Source organism: Cololabis saira, chromosome 14, assembly GCF_033807715.1.
Source record: "Cololabis saira isolate AMF1-May2022 chromosome 14, fColSai1.1, whole genome shotgun sequence".
In the NCBI taxonomy this organism is placed as follows: Eukaryota; Metazoa; Chordata; class Actinopteri; order Beloniformes; family Belonidae; genus Cololabis; species Cololabis saira.
Genome location: NC_084600.1, coordinates 46,858,508 through 46,883,902, shown reverse-complemented (window position 1 = coordinate 46,883,902; position 25,395 = coordinate 46,858,508). Strand labels below are relative to the sequence as shown.

The following is a 25,395-nucleotide window of genomic DNA, read 5'->3' as shown; positions in this document are numbered from 1 at the left end:
AATCACCATGTATACAGGGATAATCCTGTTTGCTCACGCATGGAAACGGAATATTCCCAATGTCTCAGTAACCGGAATATTGACCTTAACCCCAATTTTTGTTTGAATGAGCTGTTTGTGAGTAACAGAGGTTCAGTCCTCCACTAACTTGGTCTGTTTGAAGATCTCCCGGTCCATGATAGCGGCCGTGGTGATGCTGCCGGTCGCCGGGTTGATCCTGAACAGACCGCTCATGCCGGAGGATTGGATGGAGTAGGTCACCTGACCGTTGCTGCCCTGGTCCACGTCCTCGGCCACCACCTTTATGATGGGCGTCTCGTAGCCCTGCGCTTCCCTCATGTAGGCCACGTAGTTCTGCAGCTGGAAGCGCGGCAGGTTGTCGTTGACGTCCTGCAGGACCAGGTTGATGGCCGTGAAGGACGTGGACGTCACCGTCTCCGCCTTCACCACCAGCCGGAGTCGGGGGGAGTCCTCGAAGTCCAGACCCCTGGAGCTCTCCACCCAGATCTCTCCTGCAGGAAACACATGATAATAATAATTAAACTGAAGTCCAGGCCCCTGGAGCTCTCCACCCAGATCTCTCCTGCAGTAAACACATGATAATAATAATTAAACTGAAGTCCAGGCCCCTGGAGCTCTCCACCCAGATCTCTCCTGCAGGAAACACATGATAATAATAATTAAACTGAAGTCCAGGCCCCTGGAGCTCTCCACCCAGATCTCCCCTGTAGGAAACACAGAATAATCATAATAATTAAAGCTGCAAGCAGCGATGAACGGGCCCTCACGCTTGCAATTTTCACCAGTAAAGGTCAAGGACTCAAAACTGAGTCCGATGACACCACCATGACTCTTTATGTCAAACCATTCAAAAGTTATGGCAGAAAATAGGATCTATCAAATATCAACCAATGAGAAGAAGGGGCGGGGCTAATTTGCACCAATTATGGTCAAGGAGTCTAAACTGAGTCCGATGACACCACCCACGAGTCTTTATGTCAAACCATTCAAAAGTTATGGCAGAAAGTAGGAACTATCAAATATGGACCAATCAGATGAAGGGGGGGGGCGCTTTTTGGCGTCTATCGTCGCCACGGTAACGCTTTTGACGGAGAAAAGTAATGCGCATCGTCGCAGGATGGAGACGCACATTTTGATGTCTAACACACCTGGGTGCACGTTACGGTTCGGGCCGTATTAACTGCAGAAGAAATGGCATAAATTGCGCCAAAATTATGCGATTAATTCAAAATGTTCAAAATGGCCGACTTCCTGTTGGGTTTCGGCCATGGCTCCAGGAGACTTTTCTTTAAGTTAGATAGACGAAGATATACCTAGCCAATTTGCCAAGTACATAACTGTGATTTGTAAATCTGTTCTTTTGATTTATAATGTGAATTTGTTCTTTGTATTTTATTTTATTTTTTATTTTTATTTTCTGTTTTTATTTTAAATTGTATTTTTAGCTGTACATTTGTATTGTATTTGTTTTATTCAGGACCCCAGGAAGACTAGAGGCTCAGTCATGTGTCTCTAATGGGGATCCTTCAATAAACATAAACATAAGTTACGACATGATACAGGTACATGATACAAGTTTTCTTTCGACTTTTAATCGAAGTGCATCATGAAAAAAAAAAAATCTTCCTCCAAAATATTATTTTTATTTTTCTCCTGCCTGGCCCTAATGCTCTTCCGTACAAATGAGAGTCTTCTGTTTCTGGAATGAATGTATTCTTGAGTCTATAAGGTAACAATAATATAATAATAATAGGATAAAACTAAAGCTGAAACAGGCTGACAACAACAACGGTAGTTCAGTCGTACCTGTGGAGGAGCTGATGGTAAAAGCCTGCCGTTTGTTTCCACTGAAGATGCTGTAGCTGATTCCTCTCCTGGAACCGTCGGGATGCTGGGCCTGAGCCTGAGCCACCGCCGTGCCTGAAACAGGAAGAGAAGTTTCAGGCTAACGTACCTTTAGCAGCGTTCTCCTGCAGGCTAACGTACCTTTAGCAGGCTAACGTACCTTTAGCAGCGTTCTCCTGCAGGCTAACGTACCTTTAGCAGCGTTCTCCTGCAGGCTAACGTACCTTTAGCAGCGTTCTCCTGCAGGCTAACGTACCTTTAGCAGCGTTCTCCTGCAGACTAACGTACCTTTAGCAGCGTTCTCCTGCAGGCTAACGTACCTTTAGCAGGCTAACGTACCTTTAGCAGCTTTCTCCTGCAGGCTAACGTACCTTTAGCAGCGTTCTCCTGCAGGCTAACGTACCTTTAGCAGCGTTCTCCTGCAGGCTAACGTACCTTTAACAGCGTTCTCCTGCAGGCTAACATACCTTCAGCAGGCTAACGTACCTTTAGCAGCGTTCTCCTGCAGGCTAACGTACCTTTAGCAGGCTAACGTACCTTTAGCAGCGTTCTCCTGCAGGCTAACGTACCTTTAGCAGCGTTCTCCTGCAGGCTAACGTACCTTTAGCAGCGTTCTCCTGCAGGCTAACGTACCTTTAACAGCGTTCTCCTGCAGGCTAACATACCTTCAGCAGGCTAACGTACCTTTAGCAGCGTTCTCCTGCAGGCTAACGTACCTTCAGCAGGCTAACGTACCTTTAGCAGCATTTTCCTGCAGGCTAACGTACCTTTAGCAGCGTTCTCCTGCAGGCTAACGTACCTTTAGCAGGCTAACGTACCTTTAACAGCGTTCTCCTGCAGGCTAACGTACCTTTAGCAGGCTAACGTACCTTTAGCAGCGTTCTCCTGCAGGCTAACGTACCTTTAGCAGCGTTCTCCTGCAGGCTAACGTACCTTTAACAGCGTTCTCCTGCAGGTTAACATCCCGGGCTAACGTACCTTTAACAGCGTTCTCCTGCAGGCTAACGTACCTTTAACAGCGTTCTCCTGCAGGCTAACGTACCTTTAGCAGGCTAACATACCTTTAACAGCGTTCTCCTGCAGGCTAACGTACCTTTAGCAGGCTAACGTACCTTTAACAGCATTCTCCTGCAGGCTAACGTACCTTTAGCAGGCTAACGTACCTTTAACAGCGTTCTCCTGCAGGCTAACGTACCTTTAGCAGCGTTCTCCTGCAGGCTAACGTACCTTTAGCAGGCTAACGTACCTTTAGCAGGCTAACGTACCTTTAGCAGCGTTCTCCTGCAGGCTAACGTACCTTTAACAGCGTTCTCCTGCAGGCTAACGTCCCGGGCTAACGTACCTTTAGCAGGCTAACGTACCTTTAGCAGGCTAACGTACCTTTAGCAGCGTTCTCCTGCAGGCTAACGTACCTTTAGCAGGCTAACGTACCTTTAACAGCGTTCTCCTGCAGGATAACGTACCTTTAGCAGGCTAACGTACCTTTAACAGTGTTCTCCTGCAGGCTAACGTACCTTTAGCAGGCTAACGTACCTTTAGCAGGCTAACGTACCTTTAACAGCGTTCTCCTGCAGGCTAACGTACCTTTAGCAGGCTAACGTACCTTTAACAGCGTTCTCCTGCAGGATAACGTACCTTTAGCAGGCTAACGTACCTTTAACAGTGTTCTCCTGCAGGCTAACGTACCTTTAGCAGGCTAACGTACCTTTAACAGCGTTCTCCTGCAGGCTAACATACCTTTAGCAGGCTAACGTACCTTTAACAGCGTTCTCCTGCAGGCTAACGTCCCTAGCGTTCCTGGAGAAGCGGATTCCGTCGTGCGGCTGCTCCGTGACGTGGACGACCACGACGCCGTGCGCCGACTGCGCGGGGTTTCCCTGGTCCATGGCCTCCACGATCAGGGTCCGCTGGGCCGGTGTTAGCCCCGTTAGCGGCTCCGTGGCCCGGATCTCGCCCGTCAGCGAGTTGATGCCGAAGCCCGGCGCCGGCGCGGCGAAGCGGTAGAACAGCGAGCCGTTGGCGCCGAAGTCTTTGTCCTCGGCCTTCATGGTGGCGAGAATGCGCTGGGACGAACGACGGGCCGAAACCTCGACCACCAGCGGGTCCGTGAGGAAGAACGGGGCGTTGTCGTTCACGTCCAGGACCGAGACCGTCACCTGGAGATGAGAGGGTGAGATGAGAGAGTGAACGATGAATTCAGGCCATTTTAGGAAAGGTAAGTTTATTTGTTTAGCACAGGGGTCGGCAACCCAACATGTTTTAGAGCCATATTGGACCAAAAACACAAAAAACAAATATGTCTGGAGCCGCAAAAAATGAAAAGTCTTGTATCAGCCTTAGAATGAAGAAACACATGCTGCATGTTTCTATGTTAGTTAGAACTGGGGGAGATTTTTGTTTTCATTATGCACTTTGAGAAAAAAGTCAAAAATGTCAAGAAAAAATTTGAAATGTCGAAATCAAAATGGAAAGGAAAAAGGAAGAAAAAAAGAGAAAAAAAGGAGAAAAGAAGAAAAAAGAAAAAAAGGAAAAGAATAAGAAAAAAAGACAAAAAAGACATTTACTACTACCACTGACACCCCACATTATTTTTCTATGTTGTATTGGAGTAAAATTGAAATAGAAACAAGGGGTAGGACCTCATAAGTTCCTCCTACTCCCTTTCGGGCATGAAGGTTTATTTCTTTTACATTTTTTTTAATGATGGTTTATTTCTGATGTTTTGTGTAAATTGTCTTTTGTTTTTATAATTATTTTATGCCTGAAATAAAGATTTAAATTCCATTCAACCCCAGCGTCTACGACACTATCGTACCTGAGCGGAGGAGTCAGTAACCCAGCGTTAGCAGCGTCTACGCTAACGTACCTGAGCGGAGGAATTCCTCGGGGCCGCCGGCGACAGGTCGACGGCGAACACCTGGAAACTGTACGACGGCGTTTTCTCCCGGTCCAGCGGCGCCGCCGTGGTGATGCGGCCAGAGTCTCCGTCCACGGAGAAGGAACCGCGAACTTCCGGGCTCAGGAAGTACAGAACCTTCCCGTTAACGCCGTCGTCAGCATCGGAGGCCGAAACCTGGAGATGGAGGAGAACAGGAACTCACGTCAATGACAGGGATGTAGAAGTAGGAAAAAAACAGTGTTCTTCTTTTTTTAATACGGAAAAGTATCAGGGCCAGGCAGGAGAAAAATAAAAATAATATTTTAGAGGAGGAAGATTTTTTTTTCATGTTGCACTTCGAGAAAAAAAGTCGAAATGTCGAGAAAAAAGTCAGAATGTCGAGAAAAAGGTCAAAATGTCGAGGAAAAAGTCAAAATGTCGAGAAAAAAAGTCAAAATGTCGAGAAAAAAAGTCAAGATTAATGTTGAGGTACAATTTCGTGAATAAAGTCGACATTTCGACTCTTTCTCGAAATTATATTTCAACATTATTTACGACATTTCGAGAAAAAAAAAAGTCGAAATGTCGAGAATAATGTTGAAATACAATTTCGTCAATAAAGTGGAAATTTAGTTTTTTTCCTCAAATTGTATTTAAACATAAATGTCAACATTTCGACTTTTTTCTAGAAATGCACAATAAAAAAAAATCTTCCCCTCTCAAATATTATATATCCTGCCTGGCCCTAATTTTTATATACATATATATATATATATATATATATATATATATATATATATATATATATATATATATTTTCATTTTTTTTAAATGATTATTTTATGTTATTATTCTACCCACCTCCACCACCAGCGATCCCTCGGCTGCGTCCTCCGACACGTCCACTGCGTAGCTGCTTTTCCTGAAGGCGGGCGAGTTGTCGTTGACGTCCAGCACCGTGACCTGGACGGTGACGGTGGCGCTGAGGGCGGGGCTGCCCCGGTCCGACGCCACCACCTCCAGGTCGTAGCTCGCCGTCTTCTCCCGGTCCAGGCCCCGCGACGTGGCCAGAGTTCCCGTGGTGGGGTGGAGACGGAAGTCCTGGTCCGGGTCGCCGCCTACGAGAGGAAAAACAGCTCTTTGAGAAGCATTTCAGGCATTTCCTGGGACTTAACTTTTTAATAAGCAGCAGAAAGGACGGATGTGCGGAAAAGACGGGGATATCAACAAGTGGGGATCTGATCTGGTACCCCTTTCCACCAAACCGGTTCCAGGCTGAGTTTGGAACAGGTAGCAGCAACTCTTTGCTGGGCTAATTCCGATTCCCATCCCAAGTAACGTCCGATTTAGGGCTGGGCGATATGGACCAAAAGTCATATCTGGATATTTTCTAGCTGAATGTTGATACTCAATATATATTGATATTTTTTCTGTTACATAATTGGGGTTTCCCCCAAAGCATTATAGCATAGCATCTCTGTTAGCATCTCTGTTAGAATCTCTGTTAGCATCTCTGTTAGCATCTCTGTTAGCATCTCTGTTAGCACCTCTGTTAGCATCTCTGTTAGCATCTCTGTTAGCATCTCTGTTAGCTTAATTTCTTAAAAAAACAGTCAGTTTTAATACAAAGCCTCGTGCCAAATGTCACACAGGTTCCTTCATTAACAGAGGTCTGCAATAATAAAAATAAACTGCCTGCATATATAGAATAAAAATGCTTCTTGAATAAAATAAAACAAATATCCCTTTCCTGCATAACAATTAAATTAAAATACACTGTAATTAATACAATGTAGACAGTAACAGGCAGACTTTTCCACTGAGGTTGACAGTTGTGCAAATAACAAAACATTTGTGCAAATCTCAAATAAAACATTCAAGTCAATTTGTCACAAAATAAGCTAGATCAAAATCCTAAATGTTTTTTTTTCTTCTTTTTTTTAAAAAAATCGATATAAACGATATTGTCTCGTACCATATCGCGTTTGAAAATATATCGATATATATTAAAATCAAGATATATCGCCCAGCCCTAGTCTGATTCCCATCCCAAGCAAGGTTCGATTCCCAACCCAGAAAAGGTTCGATTTCCATCCCAAACAATGTTCGATTCATGTCCCAAGTATGGTCAGATTCCCAACCCAAGCAAGCCCCAGGTCTCTGCCGTGTCTCACCATTGATCCGGTACTCCAGCTCCCCTCCAGGACCAGAGTCCGGGTCCGAGGCCCGGAGCAGGCTCAGCTCCACGGGGTCCTGGTTCTCCGGAACCTCCAGTTGGTACCACAGCTTAGCGAACGCCGGCGCGTTGTCGTTCTCGTCCGTCACCTCCACGCGGACCACGGCCTTGGAGAAGTTGGGAGGGAGGCCGCCGTCCCGGGCGTAGACTGGAGGAGACGAGACAAATTAGTAAAAAAGTACCACCAAAAAGTAAAAGTACTACCACTGAACATAAAGTACTACCACTGACACCCCGAATTCAAAGTAAGTACAAATGTGATCTAACTTCAAATTATTGGAGAAGATGTGGGGAGCAGATAGCACACTGCAGTAAAAAGTACTACAACTGAACTTAAAATACTAAAACTAAACCTAAAGTAATACAACTGGACCCAAAGTACTACAACTAAATGTAAAAAGTACTATAACTAAATGTAAAAAGTACTATAACTGAACCTAGAAATACTACATTTCAATACAATACTAAGGAAGGAAGGGGTCAGTGGACGGAGGTGAGGGACTCAGATAGGAGTTATGGAGGACGGGGACGGTCCCGGTCCCGGTGAGGGTGTAGCGGTTAGCGGTCGTACCGGTGAGCGTGTAGCGGTCCTGCGTTCGTTCATTCATTCATTCATCCATTCACTCACCGGTTAGCGTGTAGCGGTCCTGCGTCTCTGCGTCCAGCTCCTTGGTGGTGGTGATGACTCCGGTCAGGGGGTTGATGATGAATCCGTCCTCCGTCACTCCTCCGTACGTCACCTGGCCGTTGGAACCTGGAACAACCGGAGAAACGAGGGATGAGACGAGAGAGAGCTGCACCTGCTGGGGACAGAACCTGGGGACGGTGATGACTTGGATGACGTGGACGCAGTGGACGTCGTGGAATATGTGGACAACAAGGACAAAATGTGGACGCAGTGGACGATGTGGACTCTAGGGGTGGGATGATACGGTAACTCACCATTCAATACTGTGGCGATATGTGGCCCACGATAACGACAATATCACCATACCTGATGTCTACCATATTCCATATATTGTAAGAAATGTCATCAACGATATATCACGATATATATGCGACTGAAAAATAAAAAATACCCATAAAAAGGAAAATGTCTGTAGTTATGCATTTATTCAATGCCAAACCTTCATACAATGTACAAAGAAAGTACATTTGTTTAGAGCCTCACTGCTGCTAGGCTTGTAAATGTAAACACTTTTGGACAAATTAAAGTGCATGAACAATAGTGCGGTGACAACCGCGTAAATCCATTATGTGTTGTAATAAAATATTGATATTTGCCGTAAGTTTATCGATTATTTATCGCGACAGAGAGCAACAATATATTGCAATATCAATTTTTTACCCCACCACTAGTGGATGCACTGGACATCGTGGACGATGTGGACGCAGTGGAATATGTGGACAATGTACACGAAGAGGACGAAATGTGGACAGCGTGGACGCAGTGGACGACTTGGAATATGTGGACAATGAGGATGAAATGTGGACACAGTGGACGTTGTGTATGCAATGTCAATGTCAATGTCAATGTCAATTTTATTTATATAGCACATTTAAAAACGACCGAGGTCGACCAAAGTGCTGTACAGCATACAACAAAACAAAACAATACCAAAAGAAAAACACAGTACACAGTGTAGAAACAATAAAATCACTAAACACTACTAATACTAAAATGATCAATAAAATAGTAATAAGAAATAGAAAATAGAGAATAGACGACAAAGAACAGACACATAAAATGCACAATCACTTCTCACAGATGTAGGGAACTAATTTGTCACACACTAAAAGCCAAAGAAAATAAATAATTTTGCAGTGGATGCAGTGGACAATGTGGAATATGTGGAATATGTGCACAACGTGGACACTGTTGACGAAATGTGGACACAGTGGACGGCGTGGACGGCGTCCTTCAGAAAGTGTTGTGGTTTGTTTCCAGGATCTTTGTTTCTCTCTGGTTTCTCTCGTCTCTCGTCCTCCACCGCCGACTGATCAGCTTCTTCTTCTCCTGCTCTAAACTCTAAACTCTAAACTTGGCGCCGGTTTTTAAGGTTTTACATGTTGAAATCACTTAAGGTTCATACTTTAGTTCTGTCGAGCAGAGAGACACAGATGTGTTTTACGTTTGCTGGACTGAAAGTGAAGAACAACATTTGGGAAGATAAATCACGGGAACCTTGAATGAGACGTTTGTGAAAAAGAAAAAGAACATTTTGGATCTTCCATCTGGAAATGTTTGGAAATGTTGTTTTTCCCGTTGTTCTTTACGGCGCCGGTTCTGGCCGTGTTTCATGTCGGGCTGTTTGTCTGTTTTCCTCTGAAATGTTTCCATTTTTGTCTCAGAAATGTTGATTTGTTGTCGTTTTCGTGCAGCGTCGACACACGCGACTCTTTAGATCCGTGTTGGTGACGTCGTGCTGTTGCTAAGCTGCTTCTTTAAATAAGAGACAACAAACGCATCATCCTTTATCTGGGAGTCTTTACTCTGAGTTTATTAAATGTTCTAATCTATCAAGTATCAGGTAGAAAACAAGATCTTCCTGTCAATTTCCAGCAGTTTTTTACTTTTTCATCTGATTTTAATTCATATCCAACTAGACACAGTGTTAATCTTCATTTACCCTTTTGTGGAACATCTGATCATCGATTTAATGTTACATTTAGATCCAAAACTCGGATCTAAATGTAACATTGTACGGAAGAGTATCAGGGCCATGCGGGAGAATTAAGGATTAATGTTGAAATACAATTTCAAGAATAAAGTCAAAATTTCGTCAATAAAGTCGAAATTTCACCTTTTTTCTCAACATTCCAACTTTATTCACGAAATTTTGACTTTATTCTCGACATGTCAACTCTTTTTCTCGACATTTCCACTTTTTTCTCGACATTTCCACTTTTTTGTTTATTTACTTCAATATTATTCTTGACGTTTCAACGTTTTTCTCAACATTTCAACTGTTTTTTCGAAGTGCATAATGAAAAAAAATCGTCCTCCTTGAAAAATATTATTTTTATTTTTCTCCTGCCTGGCCCCTAATAGTTCCATTATTAGAGAGTTATTAATAATAAATAAAGATGACTTATCATAATGAACAAATCCAAACGGGGCACCACCTGACTCTATCAGGAAATAATAACTAAACAGTTAAACTCTTATCTCGGCCATGAAGCCTCCGAGTTTGTTTTTCACTGGATGAGACGGCGATAGTCGGCCATTTTGAACCACGCGGCCCGTAGCTAGTAGCTCTTCATGCTAAAATAGGAGCTGTGGCTTCTGCATAGCTCACGGAGAACTCATGGGACCGTGGACGGGGGGGGGGGGGGCGGGGTGGTCTTTATAGCCCGGCCTGGGCTGCAGGAAATCGGCAGCGGCCCCAATATTTTGATATGTTGAGTGAGGTTCTAGTCCTCGGTTCTGAGGTTCTGACCTTGGTCCCGGTCCGTGGCCTCCACCCGGATCACCGTGGTGCCGGGTCCCCGGTTCTCCACCACCCGGGCCTGGAACTGGTCCTGCGTGAACGCCGGGGCCTCGTCGTTGACGTCGATGACGGTGACGCGCAGCAGCGTGGAGGACGAGAGCTGGGGAGAACCGCCGTCCTCCGCCAACACCGTCAGGTTGAAGGAGTCCTGCTGCTCCCGGTCCAGAACCTTCTGGATGGACAGAGCTCCTACGGAGAGAGAGGGAACCAATCATATATTATTGCTCAGGCTTATTATTTATTCTTCCGTATAAACTTCAGCGCGTAACTCGTCCCGCAGCTTTGAGAAAACGCGAAAAGTAAAAACGTAGAAACGTGCGCCCTCATCGGGAATCGAGTGGTATGACTTTTAGTAGCGATTGGCGTGCACGTTTTTGCACGTTGTGCGAAAACGTGTGCTTTTAACGCCATCCGGAACGCATTGGGAGAACTTTGGGGGCTCACCACTCGCACACCATTACTCGAAAAATTCTGAACCGATTTACAAAGTTGTAGGCCCTGAATTTAACTACAGTCCTGTGGATTTTCAGAGCGATTGCACAAATAGTTAAATAGATAAAACATTTCCAGATTTCCAAACTAATGGGGAGATTTTCCCATGTATGTGTGTGGCGCGGAATGTCACACTGTGGATGGAAAGAGGTAAAAAAAAAGCCAATATTCACCTTTTTTCTGAGTCACCTAACTTTCTCATACCTGCACGTAGAAATGTCATTCAAACTTTAAAACGGAGGAAAACTTCCCCTCTCTCCAAAATCCCAAACAGTTTTTTCCTAAAATGTAAACTTTTAAAAATATGAGCACACAAGCGAGGACTGGAAATCACTTTTTCGTCAAACCTAGAGTGCGGAATGTCGGTTGGTAGAGTGAGAGAAACAGTAAAAAATAACCTGAATTTTTATTTGTAACTTGAGCTCACGGCCAAACCATAAAAAGGAGACAAATAATTTTTTGTCAGAATGTAGACATAGGTGTTGGGATTCATAAAATGTGACTTTGACAGGCGGGGTATGCACAACATTTTCTGCAATAACTTTTGAATGATTTGATATAGGGAATGTCGTCAAAATCGCAATCATCCGGCAGTAGTCCCGTGGCACTTCTGTCTAGTACTAGTATTAATATGTTGCACAACTACAGTCATATCATTCATGCAACAGCTGGAAAAAAACAGTTTTAATATCACTAACCCAAATCTATATCGGGATCGGATCAAATCTTGATAATCGATTCTGAATCTTAAGAATCGGGACTGAATCGATTCTTGACATTTGAATTGATCCCCAGCCCTAGGGGGGGAGACACTACTGTCTTATATAATAATGCCATGTTGTCCATCTTGCTAAGTACATCACTGTTTTACACCATAGGGTGCAGGTAATTTGTTCCATTGATCGTGTTTCTTCTACAACGTCCAACCATTGGCTCAGTCCAGGTGACTCCATCTTCAGACACTTTCTTCTAATGGCTTTTTTAGCCGCAAGAGAATTTTAAAAATGTATATGTCCTCTTTCTTTATTCCATCCTCTGGTATCAGTCCTGAGTAAATAACTCGGGGATCTTTAGGAAACTCATATCCCAGAACGTTCTCCACGGCTCTCAGGATCAAACACGCTTGTATTTTCTTACACGACCAGAAAATGTGAGAGTGGTTGGCACTCGATTGGCCACACTGTCTCCAGCAATATTGTTGCTCACCCAGTTTATTTTTTAATTTTTGGACTACTACTACTACTACTCTCATTTAGCAGACGCTTTGATCCAAAGTGACTTACATCTGAGAGAACAACACAATCACAAAATCACACATATATAGCCTATCTAAGAAAGCTACGTCTAAGAAGACGCCATCTTGTCATAAGTGCATGCATCTACTAGATGCAGAAGTTCTCCTTAAAGAGCTGCGTCTTTAGCTTGCTCTTAAAAGAGAGACCTGCAGATCAGAGTTTGGTAGGTTGGTCCACCATCGGGGAACAACGGAGAAGAAAAGCTAGTGATTTCACACCACGTTGTGGTGGAAGAACCAGGAATCTTTCACTGGCTGAGCAGAGTTGTGGATGAAGGAGTGAAGGTGTTGAGGAACCGTTTGGGTGATTGTTTGGTAGCCAGAAGCTTTGAACTTGATGCTGCAACTGGAAGCCATTGCAGAGAGATTAGCAGTGGAGCTCCATGAGCTCTCTTGGGTTGGGTTTGGAGTAATAAAAAATGAATTACATTTTTCCAACCAAATTCCCTCCATCTCTTGGAGCCGGTTGAGGTGTTGGGTCTCATTCCTTAAGCCAATCCACCTCTGTAAACGTGTGACTCAAGTAGAAACAGCAGCATTTATAGACTCCCAGGACCAGTAAAAGAAGCTCCGCCGGAGCTGCAAGAGCTTTTCCAACACCAGGAACCGGCCAGAGTTCGAGCAACGAATACGTTCGTCATGTAAAGGAGGCTACGCCGCGTCTGTCTGTCGTCTCTACCCCCCAGCTCTCTCATCTGCCCCCCCAGGCCTGTATAGGTCTGTATCTGCCCCCCCTAGCCTTGTCATCACCCCCGGAATAAAGCTGCAGGAGCTTTTGCACCACGAACACGTCCATAAAAACGGGTCGAGCTATTATTTCAACGAGATGAGCTTCTTTTTGTGGCTCGTTCTTTTATCTACAGGTTAATGTCTCTCTGGAATTATCTACCTCAATATCTCTGCTGTATTTACAGTAAATACACTTTTATAGGAGGAAACTTAAACTCTATTTAAGACGGTAATTTCATCTGTTTGTTACGGAAGAGAATCAGGGCCAGGCAGGAGAAAAAAGAAAAAAGTCGAAATGTCGAGAAAAAAGTTGAAACGTCGAGATTAATTTTGAAATAAAATGTTGAAATAAAATTTTGTGTAAAATTTTGTGAAAAAAGTTGAAATGTCGAGAAAAAAGTCGAAATGTCGACTTTATTCACAAAATTTCGACATTAATCTCGACGTTTGGACTTTTTTCTCGACATTTCGACTTTTTTGCACAATAGTGCACAATAAAAAGAAATCTTGCCCTCTCAAATATTTTTTCTCCTGCCTGGCCCTGATACTCCATAGTTTAGTGTGTTGTGGATATGATTTATTTTAGTTGACGGGTTTGTCTAGTATCTATCCAGGAAGACTGGCTGTTATGGAAACCAGATAATGGGGATCCTTAATAAATAAATAAAAGGATGCTGCATCACGTCTGCGGCCCCCGCTCAGCTTTTACATCGGCCCCCCCAGGCCTCTCATCACCCCGGTTTCCTCGGGCCAAACAGGAAACAACCATCCATGTTCTTGTAGCTCCGGTTCCTGAGAGACGTATAACTTATAAACGCGGCGTCGCGCCAGACACTCAGCGCTAGTGGAGTGTTTTCTTGGTGGGGGGGTTGATGTGTGTGAGGTCCAACTCCCTGAACCCCCCCGGTCTCACCTAGGACTGTTTCAGTTCTGCTGGGTCATTAAAGAGAGGAGGACGGAGGTGAGGGAGGAAGGACGGACGATGGGAGAGAGGTGTGTGTTTTACTCCGTCTCATCTGAGTCAAGGTTGAATTTAGCGCCAGAACGAGGTTAAATTAGCGCCAGAACAAGCTAAATTAGCGCCAGAACAAGCAGATTAAAGTGCACGAGCGATAAATAAAGTGTACATCTACTTTTCCAGCTACTTGGGAGCAAACGAAGGAGCTTGGAGAAGCTCGTAAAAGCAGAAACAACGTGGAATAACAGAGAGCTGGCAGATAATCAGGCTAATTACCCCCAAACATCAGGCTAAAACGCTAATCTGCCATTACGGCTCTCGCTAACCACAAGCTCAGCAGCACGAGCCGAGACACGAACCAGGAACCAGGAGAGAAGTCGACACGCCAGAGACGACGTCACGACTCCATCTGGAGGCTGAATCAAGGCCCGGTTTATGGTTCTGATGAGCCAGAACCATAACCCCCCAACGATGAACAGCCTGCACTTCAGCTAACTGCTAATAAAATACCAGTTCACTTTCACACCCCGGATAAAGACACTTCCTTGGAGCATCAGTGTAGATAAAGAGGAGAACTGGGCTGAACTGGGCCAAAAGGGGCCAAAATGGGCCGAAAGTAATCTAAATCCGGCTGTGTGATGTGTGAAGGCCGTTGGTCTGCAGAACGTACCGGTATTGGGGTTCAGGCTGAACCGGCCCCCGCTGTTTCCCGCCTGGATCCGGTAGGAAACCCGTCCGTTGTCGCCCTCGTCGTCGTCCCGGGCCGTCAGGTACAGAACCACGAACCTGGAACCAGAAGACAAGTTTATCTGTAGCACAATTCAACACAATTAAAAGGGCTTTACATCGACATTACAAGTGGCAAGACACAATTAAAACATAAATTTAAGCTGCAAGCAGCGATGAACGGGCCCTCGCGCGCGCAATTTTCACCAATTATTCATTAATGCAAACCATTAAATATCACATTTTTCACCAGGACTGGCTTGGTGCAAAATTTGGTGACTTTTGGGGCACGTTTAGGGGAAAAAAGACCCTCATTTCGTCACAAGAAAAGTCTCTTGGCGCCATGGCCAAAACCTAACAGGAAGTCGGCCATTTTGAATTAATCGTGTCATTTTGGCGACATTTATGCCATTCCTTCAGCAATTAATTCAGCCCGAACCGTAACGTGCACCCAGGTGTGTTATACATCAAAATGTGCGTCTCCATCCTGTGACGACGCGCATTACTTTTCTCTTTCAAAAGCGTTACCGTGGCGACGCTAGACACCGAAAAGCGCGCCCCCCCTTCATCTGATTGGTCCATATTTGATAGTTCCTACTTTCTGCAATAACTTTTAATGGTTTGACATAAAGAGTGGGCCCGTTCATCGCAGCTCTTATTATTATTATTATTATTATTTAACACTGTAGGGTACCAGCACCACACCCCCGCCTGATGGTTCTAGTTCTAGTTCTGTTTCCGGTCCTCTTACCCCACGGGCGTGTCCTCCATGACGCTGACGGCCGACGGCGACCCGAACACGGGCGCGTTGTCGTTCTGGTCGGTGACGAAGATGCGGGCGGAGACGGAGGCCCAGCGGCGCCGGGCCGGGTCGGCCGCCTGGTCGGTGGCCCGGACCACCAGGAACACGGAGGGCGTGGCCTCGCGGTCCAGACGCCGGCCCAGCGTTAGCACGCCGCTAACCGGGTCCAGGAGCAGCAGGTCCGGGGAGTCGGGCCAGCGGTGCTGGATGGAGTAACGCAGCTCGCTGTTCGGGCCGCTGCCGTCCTGAAAAAACAATGGAAATTATGAGAATAAAGTCGTAATATTACGAGAATACATTTCAGTCCAGACCTTTTTAAAACTCATCAAAACCCATTTTTATTCCTTGGCTTTCAATCCTGCATGTACGAGTATTAGGGCCAAACTAAGACAAAAAAATTTGGAAATTACGAGAATAAAGTGATAATGTGAGAATGAAGTTCTAAAATTATGAGAATAAAGTCATAATAATATGAGAAAAAAGTTGTAATATTACGAGATTAAAGTCATACTGTTGCGAGAATTAATGTTGAAATAAAATTTCGAGAAAAAAGTCGAAATGTTGACAAAAAAGTCAAAATTTCGTGAATAAAGTTGAAATGTAATTGAAATTAAATTTCCACTTCATTCACAAAATTTCGACTTTATTCTTGAAACTGTATTTCAACATTAATCTCGACATTTCGACTTTTTTCTCAACATTTCAACTTTTTTCTCGACTTTTTGATTCCTTGGCTTTCAACCCTGCATGTACGACGTATTAGGGCTAAACTAAGACAAAAAAATTGGAAATTACGAGAATAAAGTCATAATAATATGAGAATAAAGTCGTAATATTTTGAGAATAAAGTCGTAATATTATGAGAATAAAGTCATAATATTACGATAATAAAGTCGTAATATTATGAGAATAAAGTCGTAATATTATGAGAATAAAGTCGTAATATTATGAGAATAAAGTCGTAATATTATGAGAATAAAGTCGTAATATCGCATAAATAAATATACTTTGCTGAGGCAAACTTCACGCCCCCGCGTCTTCCATATATTTCTGATAATTATAATATTTTTTTTTAACATGCGTTCGAAATAGAAATCTTCAAATCAAATCAAATCAAAATGACGACCTCGGCTGGGCTGGTGGTGGAATATTTCCCTTATGGCCTGTATTAGCCGCGGTTAGCAGCTAGTCTACCTGGTCCTCGGTCTGCGTTAGCTGCCGTTAGCGGTTAGCCTACCTGGTCCTCGGCCTGGAAGGTGTAGATCGAGGCCCCTGGCTCGGCGTTCTCGGGGGTTACTATGGTAACGGGGTCCTGGAGGAAGCGGGGAGCGTGGTCGTTGCTGTCCGTCACCTGGAATGAATGAATGAATGAATGAATGAATGAATGAATTATTATAAGACACCAGAAACAGAAAATCATCAATATACAATATCACACTCACTTAATTGGGAGCTACAATGTACACCAGAAAAACAAAATAAATAAATCAAATTAAGAAAAAAATTAATAAATAAAAATAAAAATACTTAATATTTCTTTCTCCCCAACAAAAACCAGAATTTTCACATAGATGTTACTTTTCTTTGTTTATCCCACGCTTTCTCTAAATACACGGCAAAAACTCAAAAACTTACCAGGAATATTTGTCCTATTTCTAGTTAAAATGTCTAATTTTTAGTCAAAAAATCTCATTACACTTAAAACGAGAGCCATTACCAGAAAAATAACTTGTTATTTGACAATTTTCACCTGTTTCAAGTAAATTTTCACTTGAAATAAGTAGAAAAATCTGCCAGTGGAACAAGATTTATCTTTTTCTACTAGAAATAACTAGAAATAAGTCTAAGGCTAAGATTTTGAGTTTTTGCAGTGCATTTTAATATATTTTTTAAATGTTTATATGTTTTATTCACCTGGATGTCCAGCTTGACCAGGTGGCTGCTGGGAAAGTTCCCGGAGAAGTCGGACACCTCGACGTGCAGCGTGTAGCGGTGGCCGCGCTCGTAGTCCAGCTCGCGCACCAGCAGCACGTCGCCGCCGAGACGGTCCACCATGAAGGTGCCGTCCTGGTCGGACCCGCCCACCAGCAGGTAGGTCACCTGACCCGCCGGGGGGGCGGAGCCACGCTGGTCCGGCCGCACCGAGCCAATCACGGAGCCGGGGGCGGAGCCTTCCTCCGCCGTCAGCGTCACGGAGAGGACGGAGGTGGTGGGGGAAAGGGCGGAGCTTAGGACCTGGGGGAGGACAGGAAACAGTTAGGGTTAACTAACTAACTAACTAACTAACTAACTAACTGAGGTGGTGGGGGAAAGGGCAGAGCTTAGGACCTGGGGGAGGACAGGAAACGGTTAGTGACTAACTAACTAACTAACTAACTAACTAACTAACTAACTAACTAACTAACTAACTAACTAACAGAGGTCGAGGGGGGGGAACGGGCGGAGCTTAGGACCTGGGGGAGGACAGGAAACAGTTAGGGTTAACTAACTAACTAACTAACTAACTAACTAACTGAGGTGGTGGGGGAACGGGCAGAGCTTAGGACCTGGGGGAGGACAGGAAACGGTTAGTGACTAACTAACTAACTAACTAACTAACTAACTAACTAACTAACTAACAGAGGTCGAGGGGGGGGAACGGGCGGAGCTTAGGACCTGGGGGGGACAGGAAACGGTTAGTAACTAACTAACTAACTGACATGGGGTACTAACTAATAACCAACTAAGTAACCAACAAACCAAATAACTAAATAACCAACCAAACAACCAACCAAACAACCAACCAACCAACCAACCAACCAACCAACCAACCAACCAACCAACCAAACAACCAACCAACCAACCAAACAACCAACCAACCAACCAACTAAATAACCAACCAACCAACCAACCAACCAACCAACCAACTAAATAACCAACCAACCAACCAACCAACCAACCAACCAACCAACCAACCAACCAACCAAACAACCAACCAACCAACCAACCAACCAAACAACCAAACAACCAACCAACCAACCAACTAAATAACCAACCAACCAACCAACCAACCAACCAACCAAACAACCAAACAACCAACCAACCAACCAACCAACCAACTAAATAACCAACCAACCAACCAACCAACCAACCAACCAACCAACCAAACAACCAAACAACCAACCAACCAACCAACCAACTAAATAACCAACCAACCAACCAACCAACCAACCAACCAACCAACCAACCAACCAACTAAACAACCAACCAACCAACCAACTAAATAACCAACCAACCAACCAACCAACCAACCAACCAACCAACCAACTAAATAACCAACCAACCAACCAACCAACCAACCAACCAACCAACTAAATAACCAACCAACCAACCAACCAACCAACCAACCAACCAAACAACCAACCAACCAACCAACTAAACAACCAACCAACCAACCAACTAAATAACCAACCAACCAACCAACCAACCAACCAACCAACCAACCAACCAACCAACCAACTAAACAACCAACCAACCAACCAACTAAATAACCAACCAACCAACCAACCAACCAACCAACCAACCAAACAACCAACCAACCAACCAACCAACCAACCAACCAACCAACTAAACAACCAACCAACCAACCAACTAAATAACCAACCAACCAAACAAACAACCAACCAACCAACCAACCAACCAACCAACCAACCAACCAACCAACTAAACAACCAACCAACCAACCAACTAAATAACCAACCAACCAACCAACCAACCAACCAACCAACCAAACAACCAACCAACCAACCAACCAACCAACCAACCAACTAAACAACCAACCAACCAACCAACTAAATAACCAACCAACCAAACAAACAACCAAACAAACAACCAACCAACCAACCATCTTTAGCTTAGTTTAAAACAACAGAGGTCGACCAAAGTGCTGCACTCTTAAAAATCGCTGAATCATTTATTCAAATATATTGAGATAGAGAATAGAATAAGATGAGTACATCAAATTCCATGGCCCTCAACTCTGGAACTGTTTAGATAGATCTCTTAAGTTAGCGTCATCCTTAAAAATGTTTAGGACCAACTTAATGGGGTATCTTTTATTTAGACAAAATTAACAGGCTATTCTTACTGAAATGAAATTGCCATTTCATAGATATTTTTGTTTGGGTGTTTATTGTATTTTTCTTTGTTTCTTTTACATTTTATTTTCCTTTCTATTCTTTTTCTATTGACTGATTTGTTTTGGTGATTTTGTATTGAGGGGGAGGATTTTTTATAAGCGCTTCGGGCTTCTTTTCCTCTCCTGCACAAATTATTTGTCCTTGTATGATAAAAAAAACTTTACTGTTGTCATTGAGCAAATAAATAAATAAATAAATAAAAAAATACAAAATACAAGAATACAATGAAATTTAAACTAAGAGTAAAATAATTAAAAAGTAAAATATATTTGAAATCAATTTTGCCAAAATCCATTATAACTAATCAAAAGCAGGGACAATACTAATACTAATACTAATACTACTACTACTACTACTACTACTACTACTACTAATAATAATAATAATAATAATAATAATAATAATAATAATAATAATAATAATAATAATAATTAAAGCTGCAAGCAGCGATGAACGGGCCCTGGACGACTTCCTGTTGGGTTTGGGCCATGGCGCCAAGAGACTTTTCTTTAAGTTGTGACATGATACAGGTGTGTAGCGATTTTCATGCATGTACGTCAAACCGTATTGTGGGGCTTGAGGCACAAAGTTTTCTAGGGGGCGCTGTTGAGCCGTTAGGCCACGCCCATTAATGCAAACCATTAAATATCACATTTTTCACCAGGCCTGGCTTGGTGCAAAATTTGGTGACTTTTGGGGCACGTTTAGGGGGAAAAAAGGCCCTCATTTAGTCGGAAAAATAAAGAAAGAAAGAAGAAAGAATTCCTACAGATACAATAAGGCCTTCACACTGTCAGTGCTCGGGCCCTAATAATAATAATAATAATAAAGCTGTAAAATCTCTGTCACCTTTGGTCGTGTTTTAGGGTCAACTATCTCTGACGGATCTTAACGTCATGGTTTTTCTCGGCTGCAAATGTTTGAACGTTGTTTACTGGACCGTAGTCGATCATAACTGTGTTTGTTTTCATCTGATTCTATCTCCAACCCATTATCTGGACATGTTTCTGTGTGTGTGTGTGTGTGTTTCTGCATGTGTGTGTTAGCGTAGCCGCGCCTGCTACTGTTAGCGGTCCCCGTCCTCCTCTGATCTGCAGCTGGATCTCGTCAGCGATCTCGTCAGGCTCATCTGGGAGCGTTTGATTCCAGCGCTGCCTGTTTCCGTCTAATCACGCTGTCACACAAAGCTAGGCCGGCCAAGTCCGAGGGAAGCCCTAGCGCCGTGATTAGCTTCCCTTTCCTCTGAAATCACACGTGTGCAGCTGCACACGCACACCTCCCTTTGTTATCAGGGTTTCTTCTTCTTCTCCCGCTGAATTCCTGGTATCGGATGAAGACGTGCAGGACTGAATTTGCTCAGAGTTCAGGAACTCGTCCAGAATCTCCCCCCGATCGGGGTTTTGGTTACAGTCCCAACCCTCGGATCAGGAAACACGTACGAGTCTGGATGGAGGCTCGTGTTTGAACAGGAAACGCTTCAGTTTCTCCTCCAGCTCTTCCCCATTTACACGTAGCAAAAACGCTGGTGTTTTCATACGGAGATTTCAATGATGGAGATTCAGATCAAACTATCCACCATCCTCGGGTTTGATGCTCCGGATCAAAGAGCCAGACTAATTAACTAACCAATGATGAGGCATTGTGACACTGTGGCTGACGTGAAACTCCAGCTTCCTTCCCCTGCAGGGGTTACACCTTGGAACTGGTTCAACACAGACTTGAACCACGGGAATGTCATATGATGAAGTTCCTGACTGACTGATATGTTAATACCAACTCCATATGATGAAGTTCCTGACTGACTGATATGTTAATACCAACTCCATATGATGAAGTTCCTGACTGACTGATATGTTAATACCAACTCATTTGGCCACAGACTTGAATAACGAGAACACCCTATGGGGTAATTTACAACTGAATGATATTCATGCCGAATGCCCGAGGACGGCATTTGGCCACAGATCACATCTGACTGTAAATACCCTTTAATTGCTTTTTGTCTTTCACCTTTGGCTTGTTGATTCCTGCCTTTTGTGCTTTGAACTTACTGTATAACGAGTCATGATTTCAACCATTCGTGGTCAGCACACCAACCCAGACCTGATCTGCGTAGGTCTGCTCACCGCCGGCTACTGAATAAAACTCTCTACACCACAGTGACTTCTGAACTGGTTTTGATAATATTCTTCAACACCAACCAATCTATGTTTGACTGCATTGTCCCTGTCAAATAAATAAATAAATACAAAAATACCCCAAACCTGGACTAACGGACCTGAAACCTGGACTAACAGACTAAAGTTTCTATGTTTGACTGCATCGTCCCTGTCAAATAAATACATAAATACAAAAAATACCTGAAACCTAGACTAACGGAGTGGAAACCTGGACTAATGGACTAAAGTTTCTATGTTTGACTGCATCGTCCCTATCAAATAAATAAATATAATAAATACAGATACCTGTATCCGGATCTGGCAGGTGGAGCTTTGGCCCGGCGAGCCGTGGTCGGCGGCCGTCACCGTAAACCCGTACTCGGCTCTCTCCACGAACCTGAGCGGGGCGGCGGTCCGGAGCTCCCCGCTGGTCGGGTTCAGGGAGAACCGCTCGGCTCGGGGACCTGGACACAAGGTTGGACAGGAGACTGAGTCCTGGTCGTGGGGCAGAGGGAGGCCCCCGGGCCCCTGGTCCTCCGAGGTCAACAAGTGCACGACACTCACCTGACAGGGAGTAGTAGATGGTCCCGTTCTCGCCCTCGTCCGGGTCTTTGGCCGTCACGGCCCCGACCACCGTCCCGGACGGCAGTCCCTCCGTCACCTGGAACAAACATCTAGACTCAATCGGTGCGTCCGAAATGCCGTACTAAACAGTATGTACTCAAAAAGTATACTTAAGTTCGGCACACTTTTGAGTAAATATCAGTAGGACGCTTATTGCTCGGCCGAACTTTATCAAAGAGACATCGTTCAAACTTTCAAACACTCGGCCCGATCACTCGGCACTAAAGGACCGTACAACCTCATTATGCCAATTATTACAATTTTTGCGATATTTAACCTTCAATTTAAAAAAGAAATGTCTATTTGACTTTGGACGCTTGTTGCTAGGCAACAGGTTATCGTAGAGACATCGTACAAATGTTCCCAGACTCGGCACGCTGTGGACGTAAACATATTCAAATTTCATGAAGCTGTGATTTAGGGAGATTTTATGTCAAAATTCATGCCAAATGGCCCCATTCGGATTCTGACTCTGGATGGGGTCGCTCTGGTCCCAGGACCTGGTCCAAGGACCTGGTCCGAGACCTGGTCCCAGGAACTGGTTCAAGGCAAGACCTGGTCCCGGCCTCACCTGCAGCAGCAGCTCCCTGTCCGGCCTGACGTGGGTGAATATTGGAGCGTTGTCGTTGTCGTCCAGCACCGTGATGTGGGCGGTGCCGGTAGCGCTGCGCGGCGGCGTGCCCCCGTCCTGCACCACCACCACCAGCTGGTAGCTGGACTGATGCTCCCGGTCCAGGGCCAGCCGGGTGCTGATCTCCCCTGGAGGAAAACACACGGAGGTTAGAGTCAGCACGAACTCATCAGGATTACTGCGTCAGGAGGAAGGTGTGTTGCAGTGGTGTTTTCGTCGACTAAAACTAGACTAAAACCTTTTTGAGTTTAGACTAAAACCTTTTTGAGTTTTCGTCTAATAAAAACTTTTTGAGTTTTCGTAGACTAAAACTAGACTAAAACCTTTTTGAGTTTTCGTCGACCAAAACCTTTTTGAGTTTTCGTCGACTAAAACTAGACTAAAACCTTTTTGAGTTTTCGTCGACTAAAACCTTTTTGAGTTTTCGTCGACTAAAACTAGACTAAAACCTTTTTGAGTTTTCGTCGACTAAAACTAGACTAAAACCTTTTTGAGTTTTCGTCGACTAAAACTAGACTAAAACCTTTTTGAGTTTTCGTCGACTAAAACTAGACTAAAACCTTTTTGAGTTTTCGTCGACTAAAACTAGACTAAAACCTTTTTGAGTTTTCGTCGACTAAAACTAGACTAAAACCTTTTTGAGTTTTCGTCGACTAAAACTAGACTAAAACCTTTTTGAGTTTTCGTCGACTAAAACTAGACTAAAACCTTTTTGAGTTTTCGTCGACTAAAACTAGACTAAAACTAGACTAAAACCTTTTTGAGTTTTCGTCGACTAAAACTAGACTAAAACCTTTTTGAGTTTTCGTCGACTAAAACCTTTTTGAGTTTTCGTCGACTAAAACTAGACTAAAACCTTTTTGAGTTTTCGTCGACTAAAACTAGACTAAAACCTTTTTGAGTTTTCGTCGACTAAAACTAGACTAAAACCTTTTTGAGTTTTCGTCGACTAAAACTAGACTAAAACCTTTTTGAGTTTTCGTCGACTAAAACTAGACTAAAACCTTTTTGAGTTTTCGTCGACTAAAACTAGACTAAAACCTTTTTGAGTTTTCGTCGACTAAAACTAGACTAAATCCTTTTTGAGTTTTCGTCGACTAAAACTAGACTAAAACCTTTTTGAGTTTTCGTCGACTAAAACTAGACTAAAACCTTTTTGAGTTTTCGTCGACTAAAACTAGACCAAAACCTTTTTGAGTTTTCGTCGACTAAAACTAGACTAAAACCTTTTTGAGTTTTCGTCGACTAAAACCTTTTTGAGTTTTCGTCGACTAAAAACTTCTTGAGTTTTCGTCGACTAAAACCTTTTTGAGTTTTCGTCGACTAAAACCTTTTTGAGTTTTCGTCGACTAAAATCTTTTTGAGTTTTCGTCGACTAAAACTAGACTAAAACTATCACATATAGAAATGACTAAAATGTGACTAAAACTAATCAGCATTTTCGTCTAAAAGACTAAGACTAAATCTAAAATGTCTGCCAGAAACCCCACTGGTGTAGCGTCTCCTCACCGGTCTGGGCGTTGATCTGGAAGCGTCGGTCCTGGTGCAGCAGCCGGTAGGCGAGGCGGGCGTTGAGCCCGGCGTCGCGGTCCGAGGCCGACACCCGTCCGAAGCCGGTCCCGGCCAGCAGGTTCTCCCTGACGGCCAGGAACACCCGGTCCTGGCTCAGGCGCGGGGCGTTGTCGTTCTCGTCGGTGACCGTGACCCTAACGGTGGCGCTGCCGGTGCGGCCGGCCCCCCCCGGCCCCGCGGCGGCCCCGGCCCGGCCCGACGTGGCCAGCACCGTCAGCAGGTACAGGTCCTTCACCTCGCGGTCCACCGCGCTGCGCACGAACAGCCAGCCGCTGTCCGGCGCCACGCCGAAGCCGGCGGCGTCGCCGTCGGGCCGGAGCCGGTAGGAGATGGGGGAGGACGAGGAGCCAGAGTTCCCAGCAGCCTCTCTGTTCAGCGCTCGGACCTGCAGGAACCGCGTGTTCAGGGCCGAGTTCTCCCGGAGCTCCACCCGGTAGATCAGGGTGTCGAAGTTCGGACCCTCGGCGTCCGGAGCCTGAACCTGAACCACCAGCGTGAAGGTGGAGCTGAGCTGAGGAGCTCCGCCGTCCTTCGCCGTCACCTGGAGGAGGGAGGTGGATCGTTAGGGATTTATCCATACCGATACCAATAGAAAAAAGTTGAAATGTCGAGAAAAAAGGCAAAATTTCGACATTATTCACGAAATTTCAACTTTATTCTTGAAATTGAACTTCAACATTAATCTCGACATTTCGACTTTTTTCTCGACATTTCGACTTTTTCCTCGAAATTTCAACTTTTTCTCGACATTTCGACTTT

The 25,395-nt window shown here is 44.3% G+C and overlaps 1 protein-coding gene across 1 annotated transcript in view; it reads right to left on the bottom strand.

Moving 5' to 3' along the window:
• LOC133460142 (protocadherin-16-like) overlaps nt 1-25,395 on the bottom strand; it is a 173,009-nt gene that overhangs the window by 17,712 nt on the left and 129,902 nt on the right. Inside the window, exons 11-26 of the mRNA XM_061740697.1 lie at nt 24,574-25,177; nt 23,005-23,192; nt 22,374-22,470; nt 22,116-22,273; nt 17,387-17,707; nt 16,710-16,823; nt 15,422-15,717; nt 14,615-14,730; nt 10,421-10,660; nt 7,609-7,734; nt 6,919-7,128; nt 5,606-5,862; nt 4,733-4,939; nt 3,623-4,022; nt 1,828-1,941; nt 149-512 (exon numbers count right to left, since the gene is read on the bottom strand). Of these exons, the coding sequence (XP_061596681.1) occupies nt 149-512; nt 1,828-1,941; nt 3,623-4,022; nt 4,733-4,939; nt 5,606-5,862; nt 6,919-7,128; nt 7,609-7,734; nt 10,421-10,660; nt 14,615-14,730; nt 15,422-15,717; nt 16,710-16,823; nt 17,387-17,707; nt 22,116-22,273; nt 22,374-22,470; nt 23,005-23,192; nt 24,574-25,177 (3,812 nt within the window). The remainder of the gene's footprint in view (nt 1-148; nt 513-1,827; nt 1,942-3,622; nt 4,023-4,732; nt 4,940-5,605; nt 5,863-6,918; nt 7,129-7,608; nt 7,735-10,420; nt 10,661-14,614; nt 14,731-15,421; nt 15,718-16,709; nt 16,824-17,386; nt 17,708-22,115; nt 22,274-22,373; nt 22,471-23,004; nt 23,193-24,573; nt 25,178-25,395) is intronic.